Source organism: Hemitrygon akajei, chromosome 31 (assembly GCF_048418815.1).
Source record: "Hemitrygon akajei chromosome 31, sHemAka1.3, whole genome shotgun sequence".
In the NCBI taxonomy this organism is placed as follows: Eukaryota; Metazoa; Chordata; class Chondrichthyes; order Myliobatiformes; family Dasyatidae; genus Hemitrygon; species Hemitrygon akajei.
The window spans coordinates 41179978-41198982 of NC_133154.1; the positions used below are offsets into that span (position 1 = coordinate 41179978).

A 19005-nucleotide genomic window follows, 5' to 3' on the forward strand; every position below is an offset into this window, starting at 1 on the left:
CGCGCATGCGCTCAGTGCACGGCAGGATCTTGAGGATCGGCAGCAGGTAGGAGCTGGGCTCCGGACGGGTGTCCACACCGCGACTTCGGGACTATAGTTGCGAGTTCCGGATCACCCTGGCCATGCACCCCGGGACAACCCTCCCCCACGCGCAATAAAAAACAAATCGCGTAAACGGCAACAAAGATTGTGCTTCCTGAATACTTTTCTGTGTATGAATTTTGAACTGCTGATAGGAGATTGACCATGAAATTTCCCTATCACACACCATTTTTTTTTCGAAATTCCCTATATTTGTTATTTCAATTCGTAATTCAAGTTAGTTAAAATGTTGCCCACAATGTAAGCTGAAAGCTGTGCAGGCATGTCTGGGCATGCTTAGGCAGGGCTGATGCTGCGTGGCAGGGCAGGTTTTCGGAAGGCTACATACTCACTGTTCTGTACATTATATTGGTTTGCGATCACGCTGATACGCCTGCTATGCGTGCATAGCATATTGTGTGTACTCATTATAACAAAGCAATTGTATTTTCAGGAGTATTTGTGATATCAAAAGTCTTGCCAATGTTGCAATAGCCGCGATACTTTGTTATATTTGTGGCGAGTATACGCTTAAATCTCAAAGACAGAGCATGACTCCTCTTCTTGAGAAAGCCTATGAGCTCTATTTTGGGTGTAAAATTTGCTACCACGACAAACACTGGGCTCCTGACATTTGTCCTGCAATATGCCCTGTCGATCTTCGAGCTTGGCTTTAGAAGTACTGTCCCGATGATATGGCGAGTACAGAAGGATCAAGTGACAAGCTGTTACTTCTGTCTGACCAGTGTGTCTAGTTTCTCTGCTGAAAACAAGAAATCCATTGAATAGCCCCGTCTCCTTTCAGCAATAAGACTTGTGCTGCATGGCGATAGACCTCCAGTACCAAAGCCACCAGAGACATGGAGTCTAGAGGAAGCAGGCGAAGATGTCGTATGCACCAGCCAGGAATGGGAAACGATACTGATACAGGTTTTAAATCGTTAATGCCGAGTGAGCCTCATCTGATAACTCAAGCTGAGTTAAATGACCTTGTCAGAGACTTGGATTTGCCAAAGACAAAAGCAGAATTACTGGGTTCAAGGATGGAATCTGCTGTCACCAGGCACAAAAACTCCCCTGAAGAATTTTGATATTTACATAGAACAATACAGCACAGTACAGGCCCTTCGGCCCACAATGTGCCGACCCTTAAACCCCGCCTCCCATATAACCCCCCCACCTTAAATTCCTCCATATACCTGTCTACTAGTCTGAGACAGATATGTTTATTTTCTGATCCTTAGCAATCTTAATTCTAAGATTTCAATTGACTTTAAAGTACCAACAAACATACAAATACTAAACAAACTAAATAAAGATCTGAGAAATTATGCAAAAAGGTAAGTTCGGAAGTTGCAAATTTGTTAAAAAGTTCAAATCTTATTAAAAAATATATTATTTTTTAATAAAAACAGTGGTTTCCAACAGACCCCCTTTTGATTCTATAAGGACCTGACAGAAACACATCTGAAAAATCAGAGGTGGAAAGCACTTGAAGTATCTATATTACCACTTTCAAACATACATAAAAATGTAGATTATGATAATAATGTCTGATAATCATATTCATGCCTTCCCACAGTACTTGTCTTAATCTGGAGTCACTTCAGCTCGCGCGCTCACTTTCACCTTCTACCTTAACTGCTGAATTAATAATTAACAGTACCAGGTAAGGACCTTCCCACCCAGCTCCCAGGGGTTCCTAAAGCAGTCTCTTGACAAGAACCTTCTTGCCAGGAATCAAGGTAGATCCTGCTTCCAATGAACCACTCCCAAGAGTAGAAACCCACTGAGAAGCAGACTTAATTTTCATATCCAATTCCACTTCTTCTGTTGGTTAGCAGCTGGGGTCCACTGACCCGTCTGTACCAATCTTATTGGCACGTCGAAATCCCGCTACACTTTTTCAGCAGTTTGTACCAGTTTGCTGTAGCAAACAGCAGTTTCACTCCAGTTTGCTTTTGTCAGCTTCACCATTTTGGCAACATCTCATTTCAAACCATCCATAAAAGTTGACATGAGTGGCCCATATATAACATCTTGGATATTACTATGTTTATTCCTGGTACTCCTGAGGAACTGAGCCAAACGTCCTCTGAAGGCTTTAGTTTGCAAATGACTATTTTCTTTCAACCAGTCTGGTTTGGGGCTTGTTTCTCCAACTCTGTCTTAATTGCTACCTAACCAGCTGGTAAAATTCTGTGTATCATTTCCTTACTATCATGTCAACTGGTTGATTTGCTGACTTGTTAGCATGGTAGCTAATATTTAAATGCCGTCATATGGATGCAATTTGTATATAGTCTTGGTTCATTGAAATTCAGCCCAAGTCTTTAAGCTTCCATTTTTAGGTGTGTAACTTTCCTGGACCATTTGTCTTTTTTTTTTCTGGATCTGGTGGTTGATGACAAACCTCCAGTTTCTTTTCATAATCTCCATCATCAGTTTTGTGTGTTTTCACCCTCTTAATTTTTACTGGGGCAAGTCTTGCATTGACTGCAAGGCCAATTATCTGATTACAGTACTGTCATCATCTCTTAAGCCACTACGTCTGTTAAGTGAGTATCACTTTGCAGTTCCTTGGAGTTCCCAAGGTGTCGCTGTTTGTGGTGGTTGAGGGAGTGTTGGCTGCCTTCCAACATTATTGGCATCAATGTAACACCGCCCACTGGGGGTTGGGGGGGTGTTGGCCGAAACGCGCACCGGAGGTCTTACCGATACCGTGCAGATGTGCCGTATCTCAGTTTGAAATTCTGAACAAAGCTCTTAACTGCAGACGTAGATTGCATGTTGTCGTTTCACCTGCTCCGTGAATGTAGAAATCATTTTTTTTGCTGATTTATTATATATTTCATTCTGCTCTGTATGTAATGCATTTCCCCCTTGTTCATCCATTTGATTTTCACTTTTTAAGAACTTGCATGTCCGCAGCTCCTCTTAAGGTCACTGTATCTAAACTGTGTTTAGTTCCCGACCAGATCTTTTTGATCTTACAACATATTGCTTCAACGTCACTTCTAAGCCAGTCCTCGCTAGACTTAGAGCTTCAATAGTACATTTCTTTGCCTCTTTCAATACTTTTATTAATTTCTACATAGAAGAATACAGAGTACAAGATATATAAGTCAAAAAAGGATAAAGTATTACCAAATATATTATATTTGAATCACACTTGCAATCTCATTACCCTATATTCATGTAAATAAAATTAAATCACAATATTGAAATGTGATAATTTTATTATATGCGAAAAGGAATCCAAGCCCATTACTAAGGTCGAAGCTGTTTGGTAAAGAAAGAAATAAGGAAAAAAATCCTTATCATATAGTGAAATATGTTATTAGCCAACATCTGTACTTTTAAGAGCAAAGCAAAGGTTTTGAAAATAGTTCAAAAATGGTCCCCACAATGTTTGAAAGTCTTGACTAGATTCAGAAATTGAACAACGGACCTTCTCTAAATTTAAGCATGACATAACATCATGTAACCATTGAGCATGAGTAGGCGGAATAATATCCTTCCATTTAAGCAAGAGCGCCCTCCTAGTTACAAAAGAAATAAAAGCCAAAATGTGCAAATCAGATGTCTCCAAAATAATATCTTTTCCTCCAACAATACCGAATAAGGCAGTCAAAGGGTTAAGCTTAAAATTTACTTTGAAAAGTACAGAGAAATTTTGGAATGTTTTTCAAGACTTGGGCATGTCCAAAACATATGAATTAGTGAAGCTTCTCCATTGTTACATCTATCACAATAGGGAGATATATTTGAATAAAAATGAGATAGCTTATCCTTGATCATGTGAGCCCTGTGGACCTCTTTAAATTGTAGGACGGAGTGACGGGCACATAACGATGAAGTGTTAACCAATTTAAAAATTCCATTCCAAGTTTCTTCAGAAATTGAAATCTGTAAATCTTGTTCCCAAAGATTTTTAATTTTGTCCAAAGGTGCATTTCTCATTCCCAGCAACGTGGCATAAATATTGGATATTGAACCATTATGAAAAGGTTTCAAATTAGAAATTACATCTAATTAGTTCTTATTGGGACTTTTAGGAAATATATATAACTGAGATCTCAGAAGGTTTCTAATTTGTAGATATCGAAAAAAGTGGGCTTTTGGTAAGCTGACAATTGCTCAAACGAAAAGAGACTTCCTCCAACAAACAGATCCTGGAAGCATTTAATACCCAATCTATCCCATTCTTTAAAAACTGGATTGGTCATAGAAGGTTTGCACATTTCTTTGCCAACAGTATCAAGTTTATATGCATCACTAAGTAAGCGCCTAAAATTTCAGAGAAATTTTCCTTTGCAGCTGGGATTCAATGTCTGTTTCAAAGCTTTGACCATTGTATTAGTTTTGATCTTAAGGAGTACTCTTCACTTTCAGATGTCAGAAATGTCACAACCCCGTTGTGACTATAACATCATATCATAAACCAAATACTCTCCGATATTTTAAAACTTTCCTCAGTCTCTTGTCTGACAACTCACAATCCCCTTGTGAATATAATAGCAGTCTCTGGATTTACGATCATCTATACCGTCCCCACACAGGTTATCCAACCATGAAAAATTTGCCACAACTAAATTACTGGCTCTACTCACGCTTAGACTCCCTTTACTGAAGATATTTACTCACGGACTATTGAGAACAGAGGGATGTTTTGCCGCCTAGCTGCACAATTAAAACTTCCTTTTTTGAATTGAATTGACTTTATCACTTAAATCCTTCACATACTTGGAGTAAAACTCTTTATGTTACGTCTCCATCTAAATGTGCAATTCATAGTAATTTGTAATGAATAGTATGTACAACAGGACAGTCAATATAACATAGAAATACATTTGTATCAGTGTGAATTAATCAGTTTGATGGCCTGGTGGCTGTCCCAGAGATCGTTGGTCCTGGCTTTTATGCTGCGGTACCATTTCCCTGATGGTAGCAGCTGGAACAGTTTGAAGTTGCGGTGACTAGGGTTCCCAAAGATCCTTTGGGCCCTTTTTACACACTTGTGTTTGTAAATGTCCTGAATAGTGGGAAGTTCACATCTACAGATGCGCTGGGCTGTCCTGTGATTGAGGGAAGTACAGTTCCCACACCAGTCAATGATACAGCCAGTCAGGATGCTCCCAATTGTGCCCCTATAGAAAGTTCTTAGAATTTCGGGGCCCACACCAAATGTCTTCAACCGTCCGAGGTGAAAGAGGTGCTGTTGTGGGTTTTTTTCACCACACAGCTGTTATGTACAGACTACGTGAGATCGTCAGTGATGTTTATGCTGAGGAACTTAAAGCTGTTCACCCAGATCCATTGATGACAATAGGGGTTAGCCTGTCTCCACTCCTCCTGTAATCTACAACCAGCTCCTTTGTTTTTGCGAAATTGGGATTGTTTTCTTGACACCACTGGGTCAGGGTGATGACTTCTCTGTAGGCTACCTCATTATTATTTGAGATTAGGCTGATCAGTGTAGTATCGTCAGTTTAGTGTGTGATTTTTTTCTTCAAATAATCGTCCCGTGATTGGGCACCAAATTGTTGGATCTCTTGTTTATTTTCTAATCCTTAATGTGAAGTCAAAAATGGCAAGCAGACTGAATTCTAAGATTTCAGTTTATTTTAAAGTAAAAACAAACTTACAAATACTAAGCAAACTTAATAAAGAGTTAATAAACAATGCTGAGAGGTACATTAAAAGTGAAGACAAAAGAATAAAAAACAAAGAGAAAGGTGGTGCCTCTGAAAAATGGATTACTTTTATAAATATCTTTTAGTTATATTAAGAGTAAAAGGGAGGTGAGAGCTGATATTGGACCACCGGAAATTATGCTGGGGGAGGTAGTAATGGAGGACAAAGAAATGGCAGATGAACTTCAGTCTTTACTGTAGAAACCACTTGCTATATGCCATAGGTCTGTGTCAGGGAGCAGAAGTGAGTGCCATTGCTATTACAAAGGAAAAGTGCCAGACAAACTGAAAGGCCTTAAGAGGGATAAGTTATCTGGAACAGATGAACTATATCCCAGAGTCCTGAGAGAGGTTGCTGAAGAGATAATGGATGCATTGGTTATGATCTTTCAAGAATCACTTGATTCTGGCATGGTCCCAGAGGACTGGAAAATTGCAAATGTCACTCCACTCTTTAAGGAGAGAGGAAGACAAAAGAGAGGAAATTATATGCCAGTTAGCCTACTGGTTGGTAAAGTGTTGGAGTCCATTATTAAGGATGAGGTTTTGGAGTGCCTGAGACTAATGATAAAATAAGTCAAAGTCAGCGTGGTTTCTGTAAAGAGAAAACTTGCCTGACAAATCTGTTGGAATTCTTCAAAGAACTAACAAGCAGGATGGACAGAGGAGAGGCAGTGGATGTCATTTACTTATTCAGACAGCATTTGGTAAGGTGCCTCACATAAAATCCTATGGTGTTACAGGAAAGGTAGAGGCACGGACAGAGGAATGGCTGACGAGCAGGAGGCAGTGGAAATAAAAGGGGCCTTTTCTATTTGGCTGCCAGTGACTATTAGTGTTCCTCAGGGTCAGTATTGGGACCACCACTTATCACATAGTTTGTCAATGACTTAAACAATGGAATTGATGGCTTTGTGGCAAAGTTTGCAGATGATACGAAGATAGGTGGTAGGTAGTTCTGAAGAAGCAATGCAATTACAGCAGGACAGACAAATTGGAAGAATGGGCAGGTGGAATACAGTGTTGGGAAATGTATGACAATGCATTTTGGTGAAAGGAACAATAATACAGACTATTTTCTAAGTGTTAAGAAGGTTCAAACATTAGAGGCGCAGACGGACTTAAGAGTCCTTGTGCAAAGAGATAGCAGATATTTGTAGTAAGCACAGGGTTGTGATTTTGGGAGATTTTAATTTTCAAAACATAGACTGGGAAGCCCATACTGTAAAAGGGATGGATGGTTTGAAGTTTGTAAAATGTGTGCAGGATAGTTTTTTGCAGTAATACATAAAGATACCAACTAGAGAATGGGCAGTGTTGGATCTCCTATTAGGGAATGAGATAGGTCAGGTGACGGAGGTATGTGTTGGGGAGCACCGGGTCCGGTGATCACAATGCCATTAGTTTCAATATAATTCTGGAGAAGGATAGGTCTAGACCCAGGGTTGAGATTTTTGATTGGAGAAAGGCTAACTTTGAGGAGATGCGAAAGAATTTAGAAGGAGTGGATTGGGACAATTTGTTTTATGGGAAGGATGTAATAGACAAATGGAGGTCATTTAAAGGTGAAATTTTGAGGGTACAGAAGCTTTATGTTCCTGTTAGGTTGAAAGGAAAGATTAAAAGTTTGAGAGAGCCATGGTTTTCAAGGGATATTGGAAACTTGGTTCAGAAGAGAGCTATCTACAATAAATATAGGCAGCATGGAGTAAATGAGGTGCTCGAGGAATATAAAGAATGTAAAAAGAATCTTAAAGAAATTAGAAAAGCTAAAAGAAGATACAAGGTTGCTTTGGCAAGTAAGGTGAAAAATTCAAAGGGTTTCTACAGTTATATTAATAGCAAAAGGATAGTGAGGGATAAAATTGGTCCCTTAGAGAATCAGAGTGGACAGCTATGTGTGAAACCAAAAGAGATGGGGGAGATTTTAAACAATTTCTTTTCTTCGATATTCACTAAGGAGAAGGATATTGAATTGTGTGAGGTAAGGGCAACAAGTAGGATAGTTATGGAAGCTATGATGATTAAAGAAGAGGAAGTACTGGAGCTTTTAAGGAATATAAAAGTGGATAAATCTCCGGGTCCTTACAGGATATTCCAGTAGAACAGAGCAATCTAGGAATAGTGGTACATAGTTCCCTGAAAGTGGAATCTCATGTGGATAGGGTGGTGAAGAAAACATTTGGTATGCTGGCCTTTATAAATCAGAGCATTGAGTATAGGAGTTGGGATGTAATGTTAAAATTGTACAAGGCATTGGTGAGGCCAAATTTGGAGTATTGTGTACAGTTCTGGTCACCGAATTATAGGAAAGATGTCAGCAAAGTAGAGAGAGTACAGAGAAGATTTACTATAATGTTACCTGGGTTTCAGCACCTAAGTTACAGAGAAAGATTGAACAAGTTAGGTCTTTATGCTTTGGAGCGTAGAAGGTTGAGGGGGGACTTGATAGAGGTATTTAAAATTATGAGGGGGATAGATAGAGTTGATGTGGATAGGCTTTTTCCATTGAGAGTAGGGCAGATTCAAACAAGTGGACATGAGTTGAGAGTTAGGGGGCAAAAGTTTAGGGGTAACACGAGGGGGAACTTCTTTACTCAGAGAGTGGTAGCTGTATGGAACGAGCTTCCAGTAGAAGTGGTAGAGGCAGGTTCGGTATTGTCATTTAAAGTAAAATTGGATAGGTATATGGACAGGAAAGGAATTGGGGGTTATTGGCTGAGTGCAGATCGGTGGGACTAAGTGAGAGTAAGTGTTTGGCACGGACTAGAAGGGCCGAGATGGTCTGTTTCCGTGCTGAAATTGTTATATGGTTAAGACTCCCAGAAAGTTAATGTATATGTGTAATGTATTTGTGATATGGTGCAACTCAAACTACCTGCGTCTCAATATCACCAAGACCAAGGAGATGGTGGTGGACTTTAGGAGATCTAGGCCTCATATGGAGCCAGTGATCATTAATGGAGAATGTGTGGAGCAGGTTAAGACCTACAAGTATCTGGGAGTACAGTTAGACGAGAAGCTAGACTGGACTGCCAACACAGATGCCTTGTGCAGGAAGGCACAGAGTCGACTGTACTTCCTAAGAAGGTTGGCGTCATTCAATGTCTGTAGTGAGATGCTGAAGATGTTCTATAGGTCAGTTGTGGAGAGCGCCCTCTTCTTTGTGGTGGCGTGTTGGGGAGGAAGCATTAAGAAGAGGGACGCCTCACATCTTAATAAGCTGGTAAGGAAGGCGGGCTCTGTCGTGGGCAAAGTACTGGAGAGTTTAACATCGGTAGCTGAGCGAAGGGCGCTGAGTAGGCTACGGTCAATTATGGAAAACTCTGAACATCCTCTACATAGCACCATCCAGAGACAGAGAAGCAGTTTCAGCGACAGGTTACTATCGATGCAATGCTCCTCAGACAGGATGAAGAGGTCAATACTCCCCAATGCCATTAGGCTTTACAATTCAACCGCCAGGACTTAAGAACTTTTTAAAAGCTATTATTAATGCTTTTTGAGATAGGGATTTAGATGCATATCATATTTTTTTTACTGAGTTAAGTATTGTATGTTATTAGTTTTGCTACAACAAGTGTATGGGACATTGGAAAAAAAAGTTGAATTTCCCCATGGGGATGAATAAAGTATCTATCTATCTATCTATAGGTTGAGTCTGTGGTAAAGACGGCAAATGCAATGTTGGCATTTATTTCAAGGGGGATAGAATATAAAAGCAAGGAGATAATGCTGAGCCTTTATAAGACACTAGTAGGCCACACTGAGAGCGCTGTCAACAGTTTTGGGTCCTGTATCAGAAAAGATGTGTTGTCATTACAGAGAGCCTGAAGAAGGTTCACAGGATAATTCTGGGAATTAAGGGGTTAACATATGAGGAGTGTTTGGCAGCTTTGGGCCTGGACTCACTGGAATTTAAGAATACAAGGAGATCTCATTGAAATGTACTGAATGTTGAAAGGACTAGATATGGTGGATGTGGAGAGGATGTTTCCATGGTGGGGTATCCAGAACTAGAGGGCACAGTGTCAAAATGGAGGTGTGACCTTTTAGAACAAAGGTAAGGAGGAATTTTTTTAGCCAAAGGGTAGTGAATCTGTGGACTGTTCTGCCACAGACTGCGGTGGAGGCCAAGCCCTTCAGTGTATTTGAGGTGGAAGTTGATTGTTTCCTGATTGGTCAGGGCATCAAAGGATATGGGTGTGAAGGCAGGTGTTTGGGGTTGAGTGGGGTACAAAAACAGTCATGATGGAATGGCGGAGTAGACTTGATGGGCCAAGTGGTCTAATCAGCTCCTATGTCTTTCACATCACAGAAGGGCCACACTCCAAATAGAAGTAATACTGCCCTTCTCCCTTTCATGTTCGATCAATGATTTCACCATCAGAGTAATTAGAAAGTCTCCAGGATCAGCCATGTAATATCATGTGCTCTTTGACCAGAACTTGAAATAATACTAGCGGAGAGAGACAAAGTGAGCCACATCACAGATTGAAGACGGGCAGGAATGGACCATTCTAATACAGACAGAAAAACAGAGAACTGGATAGTCTGTCTGGTCCCTGATCTGTCCTCAGTTAGAAGATCAGGAGTTGTTCCTCCAACTTGGGTTGAACCTCACTATAACAGTGTGATGTCAGACATCACCATCAAGACTAAAATGATCTCATCTGAAATGCTGTCCTTCACCCAGTGATGTCTTTTGTAAATCATTTTACAAGTTGGAAATGACAAAGAATCTGTACAGGAATCTCAAACACAACAGCACATCAGTTCTAATGTCTCTGTCAGGTATTTATGGAGTGACCAGATATTTCCTTTGTAACATAGATATATCTGTTCTTGATCCTAGGAGATGAAGATGTATCACAGTGAAATCCACTGGAACCGGGTTGCTGAGAACACACTAGCATTTGTTGATCTGTCTGCAGGAAGCGATTCATTCTGTCATCCAAAGTGACGAGATGACAGAAATTTCACAGTAGTGATAGGCCATTCACTTGCTCTGTGTGTAGGAAGAGATTCACTCACTCGATCGATCCACAGATACACCAGTGAGTTGACAAGGGAGAGAGACTGTTCAATGTGTGGGAAGAGATTCACTCGATAATCTGGATCAGCTGACCATTGACTGAGATTCCACTGTGGAGATGTTGCTCATCTGTTCAGACTGTGGGAAGTGATTCACACTGATACTCATCCACAGACAGATATCAGCGAATACACACAAGAGAGAGGCCAATCACCAATTCCTACAGACGCAACAGTTGGTTCACAGTGGGGCAATGATGTTCACCTGCTCAGACTGTGGGAAGGGATTCACTCAGTCATCACAACTGAAGGTACATCAGCGAGTTCACACGGGGGAGAGGCCGTTCACCTGCTCAGATTGTGGGAAAGGATTCACACACTTATCCAGCCTACTGGCACACCAGCGCGTTCACACTGGGGAGAAACCATTCACCTGCTCGGACTGTGGAAAGGGATTCACTCGATCATCTCTACTGAAGCTGCATCAGCATGTTCACACTGGAGAGAGACCATTCATCTGCTCAGACTGTGGGAAAGGATTCACTCGATCATCCTACCTACTGACACACCAGTCAGTTCACACCGGAGAGAGGCCATTCACCTGCTCAGACTGTGGGAAGGGATTCATTCAGTCATCCCAACTGAAGGTACATCAGCGAGTTCACATTGGGGAGAAGCCGTTCACCTGCTCAGACTGTGGGAAGGGATTCATTTACCAATCTTACCTGAAACAACATCAGCGAGTTCACACTGGAGAGAGGCCATTCATCTGCTCTGAATGTGGGAAGGGATTTTCTCAGTCATGTAACCTTTTGACACACTACCGAGTTCACACTGGGGAGAGGCCATTCATCTGCTCTGAATGTGGGAAGGGATTCAGTCACTCATCCCACCTTCGGAAGCATTGCCGAGTTCACACTGGGGAGAAAGCTTAAGTAAGTTGTATGCTGGATATTTTACCATCACAGTTACCAAATCCAAAGGCAAGTACACGTGACTGGTGTCGAACTCTGCAGTTATTGTTACTGCTAACCACACCCAGTTCTGCACCTTGGTACTGGGACTGGGAGGAGTTTCTATTGCTGATGTTCACATTTAATGGGACTACTGGAGTTTAATATTCTGGATCTGTGATAAATAAATCAGTTTTATTTTAAACTCTGTCTCAGGTACTCAGTGAACCTACAACATATCCAACATTAGAGAGTCAACTGCCTAGCTGGTTCTTGCCAGTATTTCTGTTCCATGTCACTCCTTTTAAGTCCTTCTCTGCGATTCATCTCTTACTTTCCCTGTGGTGATGGGTTCCAAACAGTCAGCACTCTGTGAGTGAAGAGGTTTCCCTTGAATTTCCTGCATGACTTTCTGCAGACTAAAGAAGATGAGCTGACTGCAGTTATGTCTGAAACGTTTTGTCCCTCAAACCTCTGGGCCGAGGATGAATGACATTGTCAGTTAAGCACCTTATTTCCATGTAATGGGTCTGTAGTGTTCTCGGACAGGTGTAAAAGAACTCTGAACTAAACACCGAGGTAAACCGTAGTCAATGAAGACAGGATCGCAGTAAGATTAACCGTTTATTGTTCACTCTTCCACATTAACGTATGGTGAAAAGGCGTTGCTTCACTGATGTTTCTAGTGCGTAGAAAGAAAACTTTTCTCACGCTGATCCTGCACATGTGAACCCCCTCCTTCCCGTTTCTCCAAACCGGTATTTTCCCACAAGACGCGGCGAAACCGGGTGTGACGTCATCACATGCCGCGATATATCACAGACAACGAATTTACTTTAAACAATCTTAACTTTAACTAGAAAACGATAACAAACGAATTACTAAAGCGAAAATATAATAAACTAAACAAATGCCATAAAGGCAACACACTCCCCACCTGACCTTCGTAGGGTCACAATGAACATAATACAAAACTTCAGTCTCTAAATCAGTCCTTAGGTAGAAGTAGAATGACTTCTGTAACTGGCCTTTGGTAAATTTTCACATCACCTTGGTCAGAAGTTTTCAACTCAACCTTCCTGACATGTCCATCCCTACTAGGGAATGTGGCAGTGATTCTGGCCATTGGCCAGCTGTTGCGGGCGATTTGCTTGTCCCTGAGCAGGACTAAATCTCCAACTTGAAGATTCCTGCAGGGTTCTGTCCACTTTTGTCTGTGTTGCAACAAAGGTAGATATTCATATCTCCAACAAGACCAGAACTGATTTGCCAGAGCCTGGACCTGTCTCCATTGCTTTGTGTACAAATCCTTATCAGAGAAGTCCCCTGGTGGAGGGGGAGCTCCTGCCTTCTGCATAAGGAGCATTGATGGCGAGAGTATGAAGGGGTTTTCCGGGTCAGAAGACACAGGTAGGAGTGGTCGTGCATTTATAATGGCTGTGACCTCTGCCATTAGTGTGCACAGTACCTCGTGGGTCAATGGGGTGCGTTGCTGCGAAACATTGAAACAAGAATTCTTCTGGCGATACCAATCATCCGCTCCCATGTGAGAGGCGTGTGGTATGTTGAACTCCCAGTTGCATCCCTACCTCAGTACTTTTGCACCGTTTTGTCCATCCCCAGCTCCTTTGATGCTCCAACAAAGTTCATGCCGCAATCAGACCTTAACTGTTTTGCAGGGCCTCGTAGCGCAAAGAAGCGCCTGAGAGCATTAATGCAGCTGGATGTATCCAAAGATTAGATTACCTCAAGGTGTACCGCTTTTGAACTCATGCAGCTAAACATGATGGCCCACCGCTTGCTCTCTGCTTGTCCTCCTCTGGTGCGTCTTGTAGTGATAGTCCAGGGACCAAATACGTCGAGCCCCACATATGTAAAAGGAGGGCAGGCTTCGAGGCATTCTGGTGGGAGGTCTGCCATACATTGAGCTTCCAACTTGCCTCGCAGTTTCCTGCAGGTTACACATTTATGAAGTACTGAATTGATCAGTGTTTTACCTCCCAAGATCCACAGTCCCACTGCCCTTATTGCTCCTTCCGTCAGGTGACGGCCCTGATGCTTTACCTGTTCATGGTGATGGCGAGTGAGCAGTAAGGACACATGGCTGTCTTTGGGCAGGATTACTGGGCTCTTTTCTGCAGCTGGAAGTTGGGAGTGTATTAACCGGCCTCCAATGCAGATGATATCGTTCTTCAGGATCGGGTTGAATTTCCTCAAAGGGCTGTCCTTTGGTATTGGTTTATTAGCTTGGAGAGCTGAAAACTCCCCTGCAAAATCTGCTCTTTGAGTTGCTTTAAAGATAACGTCCTTTGCCTGGGCCAATTCGTCCGCAGTGCGAAGGAAGTTACATTTGTGCCATAAGAAACGGAGGAAATTGCGATGGTCCTCCTGTACTAAGAAGCAATGGGATATCTGCTGGATGTCCGCTAAGATTGTGACCACCTCCTTCCGGAAACGCAGCAGGACCCCGAGAAGGGTATTGTTAAGGTCGGGGCCTGTAAGGAGCACGTCATTAAGGGAGATACTAGCGCACTGAGCACTAGAGTCAAAGACCACCCTGATCTAATTGGGCTTTTGTGGGTGGTAAACCCCAAACGTTGGGAGGTACCAGCACTCCTCGCCTTCCCTCAGTGGTGGTGCTACTTCAGCATGTCCATTAGCGAAGATCTTCTCCATAAATGCTACGTATTGTTGCTGCATCTCAGGTTTCCTTTTCAGGGTTTTTTGCAAGGACGTGAACCGCTTGACTGCCTGCGCTTTGTTGTTTGGCAAGCACTGGCGTAGTTCTCTGAAAGGTAGTGGGGCAACCCAATTATTTGCTTCATCTCTGAAGACCTTGGTGTCCATTAGTTTTAAGAAAATGGCGTCTTGAGCTGATGGAGCAAGTTTATTATCATGCTCAGTTTGAGCGAAGACTGACTGACCCAGCGTCTTGTCGGTTACTTTACATTTGTTAAAGCCTTGTCGTGCTTCCTTTATACACATGAAACTTGTGCAGGGTTGAAAAATTGAATGGCGGCCACTCTCTAGCACATTGGTCTTGAGTGTGTTAACTGTCGGTTTGTGTACATTGCCAAGGCACACCTCTCCTATCACCACCCAGCCCAGATCCAGGCGTTGCGCAAAGGGGGCGTCGTGTGGTCCATTGACCTGCTGCCTAACCTTGTGCACCTGGAGAACGTCTCTTCCTAATAGCAGGAGTATTTCTGCTTTTGGATCCAGTTCTGGGATGTGCTTGGCAATGTGGTGGAGATGTGGCTGGTGTAGCACTGCACTTGGCGTCAGGATCTCAGTGCGGTTATTCAAAATTTCATTGCACTCTAAAGAGTGGAGGGAGACAGATGACAACTTTACCATCCATGGACTCGAGCTGGAAGCCTTCTGCCTTCCTTTCATAAGTTTCCACGCTGCCTGAGTAAGTATGGGAACTGATTACTCTCAATGTTGAACAAGTCACAGAACTCTGGTCTGACTAGTGAGCGATTGCTCTGATCGTCCAGAATTACATAGGCTTTGATGGCCTTGTCTTTGGTTCCCTTAGGGTACACCTTAGTGAGGCAGATCTTTGAACAAGAACGGCTTAACTGAGCTTGACCGCAAACTTCTGTGCAGCTCGAGCTGACAACAGTTGTCCTGGAGTGAGCCTCTCCCTCCCCGCCGTCCTGTTGTGAGGGTGAAGGAGCTTCGTCGGTTTGCGGTAACGGGCCGGGATGCATGGCCCCATCATGATTAGTGCTATTACATTCCGGGCACTTCACGGAGATCGTACACTCTCTAGCAAGGTGAGAGGTAGAGGAACAGCATTTAAAACATTTTTTTCTCCTTGAGCAGGGCCATCCTCTCTTCAAGGGGTTTTTTCCTAAACGTTCTGCATTTTTTGAGGGGGTGGGGTTTGTTATGCAATGGACAATTCTCGCTAGGGTCATTGTTAGTTGTAAAGGCTTCAGTCTTAAGCACTGAGACAGGTTTATTAATGTTGAAATTATTTGAAGTGGATTTAACTGGCTTGGTGTAAATTGTACTGCTACCTAGACTCATGAAGCTAGGGTCATTTCGCTTCTTCGCCTCCTTGCACACAAACCTAATGAAATACTCAAAGGGAGGAAATCGACCGTTCTCTTCCTTGTACTCTGAGCCAACAGACACCCACTTTTCCTGCAGCCCAAATGGAAGTTTGTCCACGATTTGTCTAATCCCGTATGAAGTATAATAGACCAGTTAAATAGCCATTTTCTTTGGCGCCTTGAATCTCCATGAGTAAATCTCCGAGCTCTCTTAACTTAGTGTGGTCCTTGGCTGACACCTTAGGAAAATTTTCCAGACGTTGGAATAGTGCCGATTCAATAATTTCAGGGGCCGCATAGCACTCCCGAAGTCTCTCCCATGCTTTGCGTAAGGCTAGCTTGGGGTTGTTAATGTACACTGAACGTATGCCTCTCACCTGTTCGCATGATTCTTTTCCCAGCCATTTCGCCATAAGATCCAACTCTTGGGTTGCTCCGAGCTGGACTCCGTGGATAGCGTTGGCGAATGTGGAGTACCATGCACGGTAATTTTCAGGTTTATCGTCGAACTGGTATAGTCCTGAAGTGACGAGATCTCGTCGTGCTAAATACTGTGCCATGGGTTCAACTGCAAGTGGCATGCTGGCTGGGGGGCTATGTCGGCGGGTATATGACTGAGGGTGTACATCTGTTATGGAATTTGCTGTTCTGAATTCAGCCTTTGCCTCTCTTCTCGCTAAATCTGGTAAGTTTGGTGTTGAGAAGTATTTGTCATCAGCCCTTTCATTCTTGAATTCATCGCGGAGTTGCAAGGGTAAATTGTCTTCCTCGGATGGATGTGATGCAATTGGGCCTCTCTGAGACTCCTCATGAAATGGGACGTTAGCATATAAGTATGGAGAGGAAGAACGAATCTTCAAGTCTATTTGAGATCGGACATAGTCGCTTGTGCGTTCCAATCTGATCTTTTCTGAAGTAGATTTTACGTCAACCAGATCATGCATTTCTTCAGCATTTTCTATTAACTCTGCTTCCACCCTGGCAGCTTCTGCTTCTCGGTGTAGCGTCAGCACTTCTAACTCTGACTCTATCCTTACCTTTTCCAACTGGTTTTTGGCTTCTCTGGCAGCCGCTTCCATTTGGTTTTCAGCTTCTCTGGCAGCCGCTTCCATTTTCAATTTTGCTTCTTGTTCGGAGTAGAACGCTCGCACCTTGGCACCTTAGCTCTTGCATGGGCAGCCTTACTTGTTGATGCCCTACTGCCCCTGTCGCTGGATGGCAACAACTTGATGCTGGATCGAGTTGTCATTGCAGCACTTGAAACACCTGGTAATGCCGCCTTTTCACTGTAGTGTTCTCACACAGGTGTAAAAGAACTCTGAACTAAACACCGAGGTAAACCATAGTCAATGAAGACAGGATCACAGTAAGATTAACCGTTTACTGTTCACTCTTCCACATTAACGTATGGTGAAAAGGCGTTGCTTCACTGATGTTTCTAGTGCGTAGAAAGAAAACTTTTCTTGCGCTGATCCTGCACATGTGAACCCCCTCCTTCCCGTTTCTCCAAACCGGTATTTTCCCACAAGACGCGGCGAAACCGGGTGTGACGTCATCGCATGCCGCGATATATCACAGACAACGAATTTACATTAAACAATCTTAACTTTAACTAGAAAACGATAACAAACGAATTACTAAAGCCATAAAGGCAACTGCTTCCAAATGGCAGTGTCCCACACAGCAGGGTTGTTAGAATACACGACTATTCTCTAAAGTCTGAAAACAGAACGTAGAACAGTAATTTGGATATTCAGTGAAACAGGATGAGAAACCAGAGACAGGTCAGCACAGGGCAGAGTTTCAGTCTCTGGATAGTGGAAGGTGTAAGAGGAAGTGATGAGGAGCAGGGGAACAGTGGGGGAGGAGGGATGGCAATGGATGATAGAGTGGCAGCATTTGAAAGCTAATTGACAGAGAGAAAAAAAACGATTGATTGACTGTTGACACACAATACCTGTTGACATTGAGAGGCTTGTTCTGTTAAACTGACTACTGAGTTCTCATAAAAACATTGACCTGATTGCTGCCATTTGGCAGAGGAAAGGCAATGCTTTAAATGCTTTCAGTGGCTCTGTTCTTACCCAGAAATCTAGATAGATATTGCACCAAGGAAAACCCTGACCAGTCTTTGGGATGAACCCTGCTCATGTCTCAAGAAAGGATCTTGGACTCCCCCCATCTCTGAGGCACCCCTCAGAGATATGTCTCTGGCATATCTCTGTGATTCCCTCTCTGTGTCTCTGGGATGACCCTCTACTGTCCACATCCCTGTAACCTCCACACCAACTACCCTCTTCGTCCTCTCCCACACCCATCCTTGGAATGACCCTCCCTGTCTCTCTGGGTTATCCTTCCACTGCTCTACATCCCTGACTCTGAGACGTCCCCTTTCCTCAACACTCCACATCAGTCTTTGGAAGATCACTTTCTCACCTCCAACACCTATCAGGGACACTCAATTCCCTCTCCTGAACCTGTGTCTGTGACGACCCAGTCATTACTTTCTTTCCAACCCAGTCAGTGTGTCACCCATTTCATCCGGCTCTATGGGCACCTTCCCCCATTCCAGCTAGCCAACAACCCCTTCTCCAAATGCACCATTCCCCAAACCCCATCTCCTGGACACAACCTTACCCTACTTGCATTTCTCTGAAATGTCTCTGCCCCCGCCCTCTCATTCAGTCTCCGGGATTCTCCCCCCTCTATCCATCTGGTGTCAGGGACAAATCCTTTCCTCTTCATTGCAACCCCCTCATTTGGTACGGTATCCTATCTCCTAACCCATCAACTGAGACACTTCCAACACCATCAGCAACCCCCCCCCCCCATCTCTGTAAAACTCCCTTTTACACTCCTTCAACCCCTTTACCCCCCTCCTGCTACCTGGGATGCCAACTCTGCGTCCTGCCTGTCTCCAGGACGTCCTCCAAGTCTCTGGTATACCCTCTCCTCACTCTCCAGGGATTTCACTTCCACCCTCCTGTTTCTCTGTCTCTCCCTACTCCCATCTCTGGGTTGTCCCTTTTCTGACTTCCCCCCAACCCCATCTGCTAATCTCTGCGTGACACCCTTTCCACCACTGCCCATCCCCAATGTCCCTTCAGTCACCCCCTTCCCCATCTCTTACTGCCTCCACACTGCTATATGCATACATGAATGCATTCCCCAAATGTT

The 19005-nt window shown here is 43.3% G+C and overlaps 1 protein-coding gene across 1 annotated transcript; it reads left to right on the forward strand.

Annotated features, from left to right (window-relative positions):
- The first annotated feature begins 7 nt into the window (after positions 1 to 7).
- LOC140719279 (uncharacterized) lies at positions 8 to 11969 on the forward strand. The gene is made up of 2 exons (XM_073033797.1): positions 8 to 46; positions 10633 to 11969. Exon 2 carries the CDS (start codon positions 11066 to 11068, stop codon positions 11744 to 11746), a length of 681 nt encoding a protein of 226 aa, XP_072889898.1. The 5' UTR covers positions 8 to 46; positions 10633 to 11065; the 3' UTR covers positions 11747 to 11969.
- The last annotated feature ends 7036 nt before the right edge of the window (positions 11970 to 19005 follow it).